Here is a 14,796-nt window from a genome sequence, read left to right as displayed (position 1 = left end):
ACGGCTAGTAGCCATTGATAGCCCTGTCCTCCATGAATTTGTCTCATCTTCTTTTAAAGCCATCCAAGCTGGTGGCCATTACTGCATCTTGTGGGAGCAAATTCCATAGTTTAACTATGCGCTGAGTAAAGAAGTACTTCCTTTTGTCTGTCCTGAATCTTCCAACATTCAGCTTCTTTGAATGTCCACGAGTTCTAGTATTATGAGAGAGGGAGAAGAACTTTTCTCTATCCACTTTCTCAATGCCATGCATAATTTTATACACTTCTATCATGTCTCCTCTGACCCACCTTTTCTCTAAACTAAAAAGCCCCAAATGCTGCAACCTTTCCTCGTAAGGGAGTCGCTCCATCCCCTTGATCATTCTGGTTGCCCTCTTCTGAACCTTTTCCAACTCTATAATATCCTTTTTGAGATGAGGCGACCAGAACTGTACACAGTATTCCAAATGCGGCCGCACCATAGATTTATACAACGGCATTATGATATCGGCTGTTTTATTTTCAATACCTTTCCTAATTATCGCTAGCATGGAATTTGCCTTTTTCACAGTTGCCGCACACTGGGTCGACATTTTCATCGTGCTGTCCACTACAACCCCGAGGTCTCTCTCCTGGTCGGTCACCGCCAGTTCAGACCCCATGAGCGTATATGTGAAATTAAGGTTTTTTGCTCCAATATGCATAATTTTACACTTGTTTATATTGAATTGCATTTGCCATTTTTCTGCCCATTCACTCAGTTTGGAGAGGTCTTTTTGGAGCTCTTCGCAATCCCTTTTTGTTTTAACAACCCTGAACAATTTAGTGTCATCAGCAAACTTGGCCACTTCACTGCTCACTCCTAATTCTAGGTCATTAATGAACAAGTTGAAAAGTACAGGTCCCAATACCGATCCTTGAGGGACTCCACTTTCTACAGCCCTCCATTGGGAGAACTGTCCGTTTATTCCTACTCTCTGCTTTCTGCTTCTTAACCAATTCTTTATCCACAAGAGGACCTCTCCTCTTATTCCATGACTGCTAAGCTTCCTCAGAAGCCTTTGGTGAGGTACCTTGTCAAACGCTTTTTGAAAGTCTAAGTACACTATGTCCACTGGATCACCTCTATCTATATGCTTGTTGACACTCTCAAAGAATTCTAATAGGTTACTGAGACAGGACTTTCCCTTGCAGAAGCCATGCTGGCTCTGCTTCAGCAAGACTTGTTCTTCTATGTGCTTAGTTAATCTAGCTTTAATAATACTTTCTACCAGTTTTCCAGGGACAGAAGTTAAGCTAACTGGCCTGTAATTTCCAGGATCCCCTCTGGATCCCTTTTTGAAGATTGGCGTTACATTTGCCACTTTCCAGTCCTCAGGCACGGAGGAGGACCCGAGGGACAAGTTACATATTTTAGTTAGCAGATCAGCAATTTCACATTTGAGTTCTTTGAGAACTCTCGGGTGGATGCCATCCGGGCCCGGTGATTTGTCAGTTTTTATATTGTCCATTAAGCTTAGAGCTTCCTCTCTCTGTATAAGGAGCAGCGAGAGCATGAATCGTATCCAACTATGTTATGTTAACTTAAGTCCCTTAATTTCAATGGGTCTACTCTGAGTACGATTTAACTGGATATAGCCCTATCTTTTGTACAAACTTGGGGGGGGGAGTTTCATTTTGTAAGGTGCCAGTCCTACACACACCTGTGAGAAACACAGTGGGACCTTCTTCTGAGTAAATATGCACCAAGTTGCACTGTAAATTATAGACAGCTGAGTCAGAGTAAAGGGACTTGAATATGAATCAGTCTTCTCTCTTGCCAATGTCCATAACTGAAGGTTTCTTACATTCCATTTTACACTGCTAAGGTGTGGAATCAGTTTACAATATTCTACACAATTAAAGCACTGTTTTATGGTATAGATTTTTCAAACAGATTACATAAAAACCTATTGCTCTCCTCCCAGTCCTGTTTGGCATTTCTTAAGGATTGTTCACCCACTGTGATGCAAGGCAATGGTTGTTGCACAGTACCGACGGTTTGGTGATTTCAGAAGGTTGAACCAGTTTCTAACAAAACATTAAATAGTAGACTCCAGACTTTCAAGCCTTCTACTTAATTTTTTTCATGGCATAATGCTGCCAAATCACTTAGCATTCTAACAGGCCTCAAAGAAGAATCGAAATAAAAATAAAACGAACCTGCAAAAAACAACGTTAAAGGTCTCCGACTGGTTTTCAGCTTAGGAACCGAGGACGAGTGCGTATGATTGCGAGCATGCTCAGTGCAGCTGCGGTCCCACTGCGGGGAGGCAGCGAAGTGGATGAATCAGGATTGTGGGAAGACCGGGACTGGGCGGTGGGGAGCATGATTAGAACTAACATCGTTCCCAATCTTCATTACCAAACACATTCTGCTTGTTGGCCTGGCTGCATTTCTCTCTGCATGTAACCAGGCTGCTGCTTAATTAACCGCTGCATTAAGATAGTTTAGAGACCGGCGACGAAGCAATTCCTTCGGAGGAGCCAGTAAATGCCAAGCGCCTGTCTTTCATGCTTCTTTACGCTACCCAGGACAGGAGCTCTTTCAAGCAACGCTCGTTATACATTTCAATAAGCGGGATGAAAAAGAAGTTCATGCCTGCGTCTGTTTCGTGGCAAACCTCGCCGCCCGCCTCCCAGTGGGGCGTTCATGGGTCCTCATGAGCAGCCAGGACAAGATCCAAGCAAATTTAAGAAGGGGAGGGAAGGGGAAAACAGTGCATCCCTTATAACAGAAGCGGGGATGGGGAAGGGAGAGACCACTTGCAATGATGCACGCCAAACAGCCGCAGGCGAAAGAGCGGCGTATATTTGCGGAAAGGAGGGCTCAGAGCGACTAACCTCAGCTTGGGCCAGACTGTCAGGCAGGCACAGCGGCCGCTTCGTGAACGCCGATCTCCTTCGCCATGAACAACCCGACCTCGGCCCGTTTCAACCTTATCCTCAGCTGCCGCCTCCTCGAGAGGCCAGGGCACCTCCGGGCCAAACGGCGCCAAATCCCGCCTTCACTCCAAGGCGGCCAGGGATACGGCTGCGGGAAACATCCCCTCGTTCAGTCCCGGTTGGGGGATTTAAACGGGCTAGTCTCCCTAGCGGTCGTCATAATCATCGCCACCGCCACCTCTTGGCGCTAGAAGAGGGGCGTGCCACCGGCGCGACTCGCTCTGGTTTCCGCGTGCAGGGAAGCCGGATCGCCCTGTCTTCGCCGTGCACCGCGAGTGTGTGCGTGTGAGTTGGGCAGGAGCGTGTGCCAGGGCGCGCTCCAGCACTAGCCTGGCCGCGCATGGAAATCGCGGGGCTTCTCCGGCAGTCTGGAGGCTGCTGGGCTGTCGCGTTGGAGGTCGGATGTTCGGGTCCCGCAAGAGGGACTGGAGGAGAGAGTCCTTTGTTTTGAGGCAATTTCTCCTCACTGTACACGCACACGCACACATGCAGCGCGCGAAGGGCGCATAAGCATCGCCTGTGTCACGTTGATCGGCGTGCCGATGACCCTTTGTTTAGCCTCGTGATTTCTCGCGCCTGCCTCCACCCTTTTTAAAACAATCTCTCTTGCAGCACAGATCTGGATATGCTGAACTCGATGGGGCTTACGCCCGTGTAAATCTATGTAAGACTGCAGCCTTAAACGTGTTTTGTTAAGTTATTTTCCATCTCCAGTAGCTTAAATAAAATCTTACTACGTGGGGCCGGGTTTCCAGTTCTTTCAGGTAAAAGGGAAAGCTGGCCTCCCTAGCCCACACCCTTTTTCTTTTCTTTAGTGCTTGAGAAAAGCAAATATTGTAAACCTGTTGCTGCCCACACTGCAAAATATTAGCTACTTGTCTTAGAGGGACGAAATCATATTTGCTAAGTGTTTTGGCTTTCAGTTAGTGGCCAGCACCCAATTTAACCTTCCAATAGGAAAAAGTATGGGGTGGGGGAGACAGCCCATGCAGGTTACTAACCTACAGCTGCTCTCCCGGCCTCCCCCCCCCTTCCATATCCTTGGAGCCATCTTTGTTCAGAGAGAAGCTGGGAGAACCTGAAGCAGCTTCAACGCCTACTACAGGATAGCTCAGTGCACTAAATAGGAAATGCAAAAGCAAGCCCCTGGCATTGTTTGAGTGGCACTGCCCATGACATGGAACAACAGTAGCTGGAGGAGCATAGAAATACCACAATATATCAACACACTCCTTTCCTAACCGAACACCACCACAAGTATTACTCAGTCGTCTATGCACCCTGATCCCATCAGGCAGAGCAGCAGCCCAGAAAGGAAAGGGAAATCAATCAGCACTGCACAGCATGGAATAACAGCAGGAGAGGCTGAAGAATACAGTATGGCAAATAGCGTGGCTAGCAGTAGTATAGTGGCAAATTCAGAAGTGCAGGGTCCCTTCATGTTAGTCTAAAGCATGCCTTTCCCCACTTTTTTTGCTGTGGGATTGGGAATGAAATCCTTGTTAATGCCTTCTCCCGCAACAACAGACATCCCTGGGAAGCAAGAAACATGATAGAGGAGAATGTTAGCTACTGAGGAGAGTCTTACTCAGTAGCTGACTCACTTTTCACTCTGATTGGCTCCAATCAGCAGGAAAGACAAGCATGGTAGAAGGCTCTTCTCAGTGGCTAACACACTCGCCTTTCATGCTGATTGGCTCATAGGATGCTGGAGACATAGCGACCCTGCTCCCAAACAAGTTGGGGGTCTAAGCCCCCTGCCTGAAGCCCTGGATGACTACATCCTTGGTGGATAGTATCCAAGGAACCGTGTGAAAGAAACTGTATTCTTACTGTAAGTTTTTTTTAAAAGAATAGGGTATAAAGGTTTAAAATAAACAAATGACAAGATAAAGCCAATTTACACATGCATGTACAGCATGACAAACTGCAGCTTAATGTGATAACTGACACCATTGACAAGCATTGCATTTGAGGAGGTGACACGCGATGGTTCTCTTCTGTGTTTGGTTTATGAGGGCTCATTCACAAATACAGCCATCATGTGATAAGTGTACATGTGTGAAGGAGCCTGCAGGCCTCTGTAGCAGAGATAAATACTTTGTGGACCATGGAGTGGAAACAGGACTAGAAGAAATCAGTGCAATAAGCAGGAGAAACGCTGAACAAGCAGAGCAGATGCAATAAGAGAACATTGCCTGGTAGTAGAGCATGGATGGAGAACCTGTGGCCGTGCAGATGGTGTTGGACTATAACTCATGTCACCCCTGATCATTGGCCATGCTGGGACTGATGCGTGTTGGAATCCAGCTGTATCTGGAAGGCCACTGGTTCCCCACCCTTGTATTAAATAGACACATTGCGGGTGGGGAGATTTAAGTAGCCCATGGAGAAAGTGTGGTATGCAAGCAGAAATATGAGGGGCACAATGGAAAATCATGGGTAGGGAGAGTGCATGGGCTGTGACCAGAAAATGTCATTCTTGTGAGAAAATAAAAAAAAGATCCAAAGGACATGCAGAATGACATGTGATCAGTTATCAGAAAGACCCATGACACACAGACAACAGGTGCATATTATGTCTTTATAGCCTCTGTTATGGCAGGCAGCCAAAACAGCAGTGTGTAACAATTATAAAACACCAAAAGGACATCCACTTATCATCACTAATACCTGGACTGTCACATAAGCAAATATAAAACCAAACTTGCAGCCCCTAAGTCACTTCCTAAATCTCAAAAGCAGAGATGACGGGGATGGTATCCCACAGCTGCTGCAGCACCTGCACAGTTGATCTGGTCCAAGCTGCCACAGATTGGGTTGTATTAAACTAAGTGCTACTCAGAGTAGACCCACTGAAATGTATGAACCTAAGTGAGTCATATCTATTAACTGCAACAGGTCTACGCTGAGTAGGACTAGCATTGAATACCAACCGCTGAAATTCATTAAAATTTAAAGGATGGTGTCTGAAGCACAGTCCACTCAGACCATCTCACCTGCCAGTGTGGGGAATCACAGAGAACGTGGATATCCAGTGAAGCAGAATTCTGGAAGATTCAGGACAGATAAAAGAAAGTGTTTCTCCACTCAGCGCATAGGTAAGCTATAGAACTTGCTCCTGGAGGAGACAGTGATGGCCACCAACCTGGAGGACTTTAAAAGAGAATTAGACAAATTCAGGGAGAATAAGGGTATCAAACCTACGAGCCATGACAACTGACACTAGGAAGCAGTATTTTTCTGAATACCAGTTGCTAGAAGCCACAAGAGGGGAGAGTGCTCTTATGCTCAGGTCCTGCTTGCAGGCTTCCCACGGGCATCTGGTTGTAGGGTTGCCAGGCTCAGGGCCTGAGACTGATCCTGTATCTTTAAGAGAAGAGAAAGTCAGCCAAGTGTAGGTGGTCTTGCAACACTTTAATGGGAAAAACCACAAGGTGGAATTCTCCCTCCCCCCTGCACAACTTTTAAAGATACAGAAGACCTCTTGGTTGCCAGGCCCAGCCTCCAAGAGGTCTTCTGTATCTTCAAAGGTTGTGCAGGGGGAAGGGAGAATTTCATCTTGTGGTTTTTCCCATTACAGAGTTGCAAGAACACCTGCACTTGGCTGAATTTTCTCTTCTCTTAAAGATACAGAATCATTCTCAGGCTCTGAGCCTGGCAACCCTGTCTGGTTGGCCACTGTGAGAACATGATGCTGGACTAGATGGGCCAATGGCCTGATCCAGCAGCCTCTTCTTATTGTTTTTATGAGGAATGGATATTCCGTAAGGCAGGGCTGGAGAAATATTGAATGTTGAAAGCCACATTCCCTTGTGGGGGGGGAAATCACTCAGCAGCCACATAAGAGGGATGACCATAGGAAGTTTTTGAGGGGGTGTGGCAAAATAAATACTACAAACAAACTAGCATCAAAGAATTGGTCTATGAAGTCTGGTAGATCTGGTGACTTACTGGCAGTGAGGCCTCGATAGCCCCCGGCCTCTGAAAAGCCAGTATTCTAGATCTGCCCTTCCATTGTTTTTCATTGGTTACCTTCAGCCCTTAATTAACTGAAATGCTGCAACAATCTCTCTCTCTCTCTCTCTCTCTCTCTCTCTCTCTCTCTCTCTCTCTCACTCACTCACTCACTCACTCACTCACTCACTCACTCACTCACTCACTCACTCACTCACTCACTCACTCACCCCTAACTTCCAGGTCGACTTACTCTAACTACCCCCTCCCCCAGCAAGATGGGTTACTTTGCTGGCTGGTGTAAGGCATGCACTTCCAGCCACATCCACACTCACATCAATATGGATATAATGATGTGTATTTGCAATGGCCATTTAAAAAAAAATTAGACACTTGGTGGGGGGAGGATTTTTTTGTGTATGAAGTAAGACCCAAGTTAGAAAGTTCATGAACTCCCACGTTTTGCCCACTCACAGTTACACTAAAATCCTAGAAACGTGGGCAGCAATATCTTTTTCACTTGAAAAAACCAGCATAAAAGGCTTGAAAATGAACCAAGAAGGTCCTCCTTTAGGTAATGGGTGTTTAGCCTTCTCTTTGTCAAATTGGTTAGGTCTGCTTTCCTCTGTGTCAGCTATTGTTATGTCTTTATTCATTGGTTAAAAACACTAAAAGGCAAGAGCAGGCCAGTTTTTTTTAAATAACAAAAGAGCAGAATAGGGCTAAAACAGGGATAGGAAACCTGTGGCCCTCCAGGCTATTGTTGGTTTCCAGCTCCCATCAGCATTAGCCAGCATGGCCAATGGTCAGGGATGACAGAAGCTGTAGTCCATCAACATTTGGAGGCCTAGAGGTCCCCCCTTCCAGTGTAGCACATTGCCACTTCACAGATAGCCACATCATAAAACTACAAAGTCTCACCCTCATTATTTTTGAGATCTTTTTCTACTTATCTGTGCTGGCATTCTCATATCTCCCTACTGGCCATACTGACATTCCGCCACCCCTAGACCTCTGGGCTCTCAACTATGGTTTGCTACTTGTTGCCTGGGGTCCTACTAAGCAAACAGACAACCAGTCAGACTGAGAGGTGTGGACAAATGAAAAATGATTGATAGTAACAGGAATGACATGCAATGGTTGTGCATGGTCCTTGACAGGTAGGCACCTATTAATAAGACTACAACAGCCCTGCTACAATATAGCAAGAGGCAAAAAATGAGTATGTGGAAGGCATCCATCAATTTATACAGCCCTAATATTGGAACACTCTCGAGTTCCAGTGAGTCATGCTCTGGTATCATTTTAAGGCCATGCTATTAAATATTCTCACTTGGCCTTCAATGGAACAGAAGCTATCAAGGGGAAAAAAATACCCAACCTTAAAAAAAAAGTTAGGACTTGTAATCAAGATAGTATTAAAAACAATCACTCATTATATAACACGAGGGCCGGTGCCAGGCATGACTGGACACTTGGGCACCAGCCTACCCCGGGGGCCCTGCTCCCAGCCCCCCTGTACAGACCGTGCGGGACCGCTCCACCTACCTCTCTTTCTGTGAATGTCCTGTGTGCTGGGCGTGCAGATTGCTGCCATCAACCAAGATGGCAGCGGAGGCTTCTCTAAGGGGCTAATACCCCCGCCACCATCTTCGTTGATGGCATGCATGTGCGCTATACTGCATGTGCGCACATTCCTGCCATCAATCAGGATGGCGGTAGCGGCATCAGCCCCTTTGAGAAACTTCTGCTGCCATCTTGGTTGATAGCAGCTGCGTGCGCAGTGCATTCACAGAAAGGGAGGAGAGGTAGGTGGAGCAGGTGGGCACTACGGGCCTACACATCAGTAGGGAGCTGGGAGCTCTGTGTCTGCAATCTGTGGCAGGGTTGGGAGTCGACCCTCTGAGGATCGCGAAAGGGGAGCGCTACCCCCACACCCTAAGGAGGGGCTCTTCAGGGGCCCCTCTGGGTTGCAGGGCCCCTCAACCAGGGCCCAATCTGGCCACCCTTTGGCACTGGGCCTGTATAACACATTGGGTTTACAGACGTGGTTTTCTCCCACCACAATTTTCCCCACATCACCCTACAGTAATATACTCCTGAAACAGGATGATGGGAACCACCAAACTTGCATTTGGATTGGACACCAACATTTGTTGCACAATCTGATGTTTCCATTTGTTCAACTCATCTTGTACTGCTGTCTGAATGCCTCATGGAGTGTTCCAACCCAAGGTGGGAAATGGTTTCAAATGTGGGGGAACCAGCATCATGTATGTGCAGTATGTATGTAAGGGGGAGAGAAGAACAGATGGCCAGTTTGTATAAAGTTTCATGCAGCCCATCAGCCATGTATTCAATCTGCCAGGTACTTGATAAAATCCATTTTTGCAGCCCCAGGCTCAAAGGATCCTTATGGGGCTTGCGGTGCTCAATTCCCATTCTTTCCAGCAGTGCAAATACTTTGAAAATTGGGATGGTGATATTTTATGCATTTGTTAGGGCTGCTGTCCAAAACCAGAATGAGTTCTGTGGGAACAATGTGGTGAAATATTGTGTTTAAGCAGCATCAAGGGCCACACAGTATCAAGTCATGGAAGAATCATAGCGTCTCCATGTTTCCCAGTGATGTCTATCATCATCAACAAGCAATTAAAGCATTAAGGTATTAAAATAAAGGGCTTGGAATATCTGGCTACATATCATTTTTGTGGATACTTCCAGCCCAAATACTACAAACTACATGTACCATTTGTCAGCATTTAACTAATAAATAAGAAAAACTACTATAGGTTTGAGGACTGGTTTATTCACAGTTTTCTTTATGAAAGGTTTTGCTGAGTTTATTGTAGGCATAAATATATTTTTTTATGGCTCAGGTTACAACACATACCATAAGATGTTAGAAAATATTTAATGCAATTTAATAGTTGCAGTAGTTCCTTCTATTATTCTCAGGATTTCTATATTTTCAAGTGGAAGCAGAAGCAAAAGCTGGTCCACCTAGCAACACATTTATATTTATACGTTTGTATTTCCTAGAAGTAGATTACCATTGGCTAGCATCCAACATTGAAGCAATATAGTACCAGTTTGCAATATATTACAAAGCAAATAGAGTATTTTGTACTTGGCTATTTGTTAAGCATTTTTATCTATATACAATTTTATACTTTAAAGCTGTTCTTTGCTGTACTATCTAGCAGCACAATTATCTCTTAAAAGACTTGTAGAAGTCTCTGTTTGGCAGTACTCAGTGGCTGGGATCCAGAGCAACAGCCCAGTGCAATCTTTGACTTTTTCCTCCTTTGAACAGGTGAGCCACTGCCATATTAGAAACTCTTTTTGAAGCTCCTTCAATTTCAAAAGCAATTTCCCATGTGGATTCATTTTGTGTGTGTGTGTGTGTGTACGTGTGTGTACGTGTACATCCAGGGGATGGGGATGTTTGTGTGTGTATTCAAGAAAGAAAAGTTCAAAGACCCCTGGGAACAGGGAATATTTTGCATCTTTTTGAATTAATGGTAGTAAAGTTAGTAAGGCTATTCAGAGCAGGAAACCTAACCAAAATCCTTGAGAGATGAAACCTTGGCATACACATAATTAATAAGAAGGTAAATCCTACTCTTGCTTATGGAGGTGGAATTTATTCCATTGGTTTTTCCAAAGGAATGGTATACACAATGGGTACAAGGAGAAAAGTGTACACAAGTTCCATTGAAATAGATTGGATTTAGGAATGACTAGCTTTTCCTGCATTACGCTCCACTCCATGTGTTAGTCCAATTTGTATCAGAACCTTGTACAAGCCAAAAGCAGTAGTCAAACCTAAAAAGAGTTCTTCTAATACATATGGAAGACTGGATTGGTTGGGTATTATAAGGTATTGATTTGGCAAGCCGGGAGAAGAAGTAATATTTCTACCTTTCACAGATACCCTCAGCTCTTTTTACTGACCTCTGCCCATTGCTCCAGTAAAGAACACAAGGGGTCACTTGGATGTTATTGGCTATCAGGTATAGCAGGAGTGAAAGACTTGTATGGCTGAAACCTGCTCCTTAACAACTGTGCTTGAACTACTGGCACTTGCATCTTGTCTGTGGTTAGGTCCTTGTCCAGAAATGGAGCGTACAGGTTTTGCTGTGATGTATCTGTCCCTGTACCAATAATTCAAATGGTAAGCTATTAGCAGACATGTAGAACTGTGAACCATTCTCAAATCTGCCACATGTGAGCAGACTGCATGCTTGTGGGATCTACCTTTGTTTACTACTAAAATTCCCAAGGTCCATCAGCTGGAACCATGTGCAAAAGAAGAGCTCGGGGATGGAGTCATGAGCTCTACACTGCAATCATCTACATGTACAACATTTTAAAAAATCTAGCATTTAACTTATTATAGATCAAAGATTTTAACAGTCTAATACAAGAAAGAAAGGGCGGAAGCTTTTCTAATGTAGCTATTGTTAAGATATTTGGGACTTGGAAATGCTTTCCGATCTACCCCAAATCTTCCAGCAATCTAGCAGTAAATCACAATGTACTTTCTGCCAACCCCTGCTAAAATAAAATCAACCCTCATTCCTATCTCAACAACTTAGTTAGGTGCCTTGGCCTTGCATCTGATGATCTTAAGGTTGTTAACTATATCATTCTAAATCTACACTTACAGTAATTGGCCATTGATACATACTACTAGATACACTTTGATACATACCCGCTAGAATTCTGCCTGCGTCAAGGAGTGAATGGCCAGCATCAGGCTCCAAGTGGTCCAGCATTACTGCTGTGATTCAAATACACCTAGGGAGTGGACTATAAACTGGTACAGTAAGTTACATCTTTTAAACCCTCAAACCTTGCATCCCATCCCATGCTGTGAAATGGGTTGCTCTTACTGAGATGCTGTACCTCTTTTCACAAACTCAAAGAAAACTATCTGGGAGAACTCAAGAGGTATGGTCAACAAAATGTATTTATTTATTTATTATTTGTTTTATATCCCACACTTCCAGTAGGAGCCCAGGGTGGCATTATACAGCTTCCATTATACAGCTGAACTCTGGCAAGTCTCTGGCACACCTAGGTTCCAAAACATCACACAGGCACAAAGGCCTGTGAAACGATTGCCAGCACTGCTTTACTGCTCTTCAGAGCCATTGTAATGGCTCCTGAACCCAAGGATGCATGCCCTGGTCTTGCAGTTGCTGGCTGCAAGCTGCTGCAATCTCTCCCAACAGTCATAGCAACACCGGAGGCTGCTGTGTTGCCTGTATCTGAATTCCAGGTATGAATGGGTCTTGTTATGGCTGAACTGGAATGTATGCTATAAAAACACAACAGGGTTATGGATCTCAATCTAAACAAATGAGCTCCTATCCCTATTGCTTGTAAATACACATGATGGCATGGTTCTTTACATATATATCAGGCAGTGGATGTTGATTGTAGTCATGAAAAAGTGCACATCAATTGTCTTCAGGCTAAGCTTGCATTAATAATGTGGACTTCCAGCAGGCACTGATATTTTTGTATAGTGTTGAATTCTTATTATCTTATGGAAACAACACGTTCTCATAATGTTATAGATCGCTTCATTTGTTTACCTGTCCCTCCCCCCCTTCCTGCCCCACAACGTTACTCAAAATATAGATGCTGTACAGAGACAATGGAGCACATTCCACTGCCAGCAGCAGAATGCACTATCAGCAAGAGAGCACCATAACATGAACTACTGTCTCTACCTACTAAAGTCTGCATTCATGTAGTTTCCGTCTACGTATTGGGAATGAGCTAATGGTTAAAAAGGCAGAACAAAAATCCACCCTCTTAATATGTAAAAGGTATAAAACATGCATTTTTATGCCTCAACATTTTCTGCAACATCTTTAAAGTACTGAACATTAACTTTAGCTGTTTGCTTCAAAGGATATAAACCTAAATTAGTATCTAAGATACTTTTCTTTGTTCTTTTTGGTCTGACACTTTCTTGAGGAAATATGTTACAAATTTTATCTATGCACTTTGGAATTCAGCTAGTAGACTATATTGAAACAGTTATTGCTAAAAAAGTTTGGTGAAATAAACAGCACATGTATTATATTGCTTTTTAAGAAGAAATTAAGAAAGATCCACCAGTGGAATGCTATTGGATCCTTGCCCTTCATTTAGTGTTCTCTGGGCAATAACACTTGAATGTAAATAATGGCAAAATTGTAAAAAAAAAAAAAGCTTAAAACAAACCCCTGTTTTCTGTTGCAGAGCTTCCATTAAGAGCCAAACATTTTCGACCCAGTTTTGAAAGGGGCACGTTAGGATATCTTTAGGATCTTATTCAAGCAAACGATCCCATTGCCTTCAATGCAACTAGTCATATGAGCAGGCCTTTGCAAAAGATTGACACTTAGCCCATAACTTTTTCAGATGATACCAGAAATCTATTTGGAAGAAGGTTCATCGTGATGAATTGAGACTCTTGCATCGAAAGCTGATGTCTTTTACAAAGTCACCATGTATCATGATTTTAGATCTTTAATAGTGGGATCTGCCATACCATCACAGATGAAACCAGTTCATCTGGTCGCTGCTGCTTAGACTTCTTGTTCACTCTTCTGTGTCCCTGTCCTCCAGAGATGACTAAGACAGATATTGCCTTCCCTTCTTTGGATCTACGTTTTTTACTCTGGTTAAGAGAGACTTCTTTCAAAAGCTCATAGATGGCACTCTCTTCAGGCCTGTTCTCAGTTGTGTTTGATCCATGAGACAAAGTTAGAGATCCAGAAGATGAAGACAAGTCACTTTTTTGAGCAATGGATCCTACTGAACCTCCCAGCCAAACAGCACTGTCATTTGGGTTGCTTAGAGAAGAACTAGGTCTCTCATTGTGAACAACTTTCTTTTGGTCATCATCTTTCAATCCTGAACTAGGACGATTCAGACTGTGCCTTCGTTTGCTTTTGTTTCGCTTGTTGGTCACAGAGGCCATTACAAGGAACTTAACAGGGCCATTATGCGCATGGTAAGAGACCATTCCTCTTCCTGCAGTCAGAAGAAAAAAGGAAAGTTATTAAAAAGAAGAATTCTCATTATTTTGGTCATGATTTCACCAGCTGTTCAATTCTCAGAACATTTTTTAAAATGGACTGTGCAGCAGTAAACAAAACGTTTACCAAGTCTTAACCTTTATATATTGTTAACTCAACATGGGTTTAGTGACCACCTACCTTGTTTCTGCACTTCATTGACTAGGAGAAACTCAGTGTGACACTGCTGCATCACATGGTGAACTTACCTAAACTTTATGGAAGAGACCTTACCTGCAGGGATATTGTTTTTTGGTGGCATCCCCCACGACAAGCTTGCTGCTGGTTTTTGCTACCTTCTATTGACTCAGCCCCCACTCATTGGTTCAATCAGACTCCTGCTGCCTGTAAATACCTGCAGGTCACTTTCCATCTTGCTGAGCAACATGAAAACTTTGTACTCCTGGGTCTGTTCTCACATCTGTAATTTTCTCTGTTGCTACCTTGCTTGCTCTATTACCTTGGCCTAATGTACATATGTAAACAGAGAATGTATATACTGCACAACTTCAGATGCAGGTGGGCAATGCCAGTTTCAAATGGTGCTCCACATACAGTTCTCCCCCTCCCCAATGCAAACAAGAAACTAGCACATCACTATGGAGAAATCCCTTTGCTTGTTTTCCATTTGCAGGACGTTCTTAGAGTAGGGAAGCATCAGCTACTGCAGTCCAAAGTGGTACAGTAATTCTACCACCTCGCTCTGTCACATATGTAAACTCCAACCTAGAAGATTCTTCAAATCCTCACCTTGCCTTCCTGCCCTGCCTCTCTCCCCAAGGATTAATGCA

The 14,796-nt window shown here is 44.0% G+C and overlaps 1 protein-coding gene across 6 annotated transcripts in view; it reads right to left on the bottom strand.

Annotated features, from left to right (window-relative positions):
- Positions 1 to 9,730: 9,730 nt before the first annotated feature.
- The window catches only part of ARHGEF10 (Rho guanine nucleotide exchange factor 10), a 164,303-nt gene continuing 159,237 nt past the window's right edge, over positions 9,731 to 14,796 (bottom strand). For 5 of the 6 annotated variants that reach the window (XM_061622894.1, XM_061622897.1, XM_061622895.1 and 2 more), the window contains one exon: positions 9,731 to 13,961. In XM_061622894.1, the coding sequence (XP_061478878.1) occupies positions 13,447 to 13,961 (515 nt within the window). In that variant the 3' untranslated portion in view covers positions 9,731 to 13,446. The remainder of the gene's footprint in view (positions 13,962 to 14,796) is intronic. The other variant, XR_009762151.1, reaches the window with a different exon arrangement.

The sequence above is a fragment of the Rhineura floridana genome, chromosome 4 (assembly GCF_030035675.1).
Source record: "Rhineura floridana isolate rRhiFlo1 chromosome 4, rRhiFlo1.hap2, whole genome shotgun sequence".
NCBI classification, from domain to species: domain Eukaryota; kingdom Metazoa; phylum Chordata; class Lepidosauria; order Squamata; family Rhineuridae; genus Rhineura; species Rhineura floridana.
The sequence above is the reverse complement of the archived record's forward strand: the minus strand, read 5'-3'. Positions and strand labels throughout refer to the sequence as shown.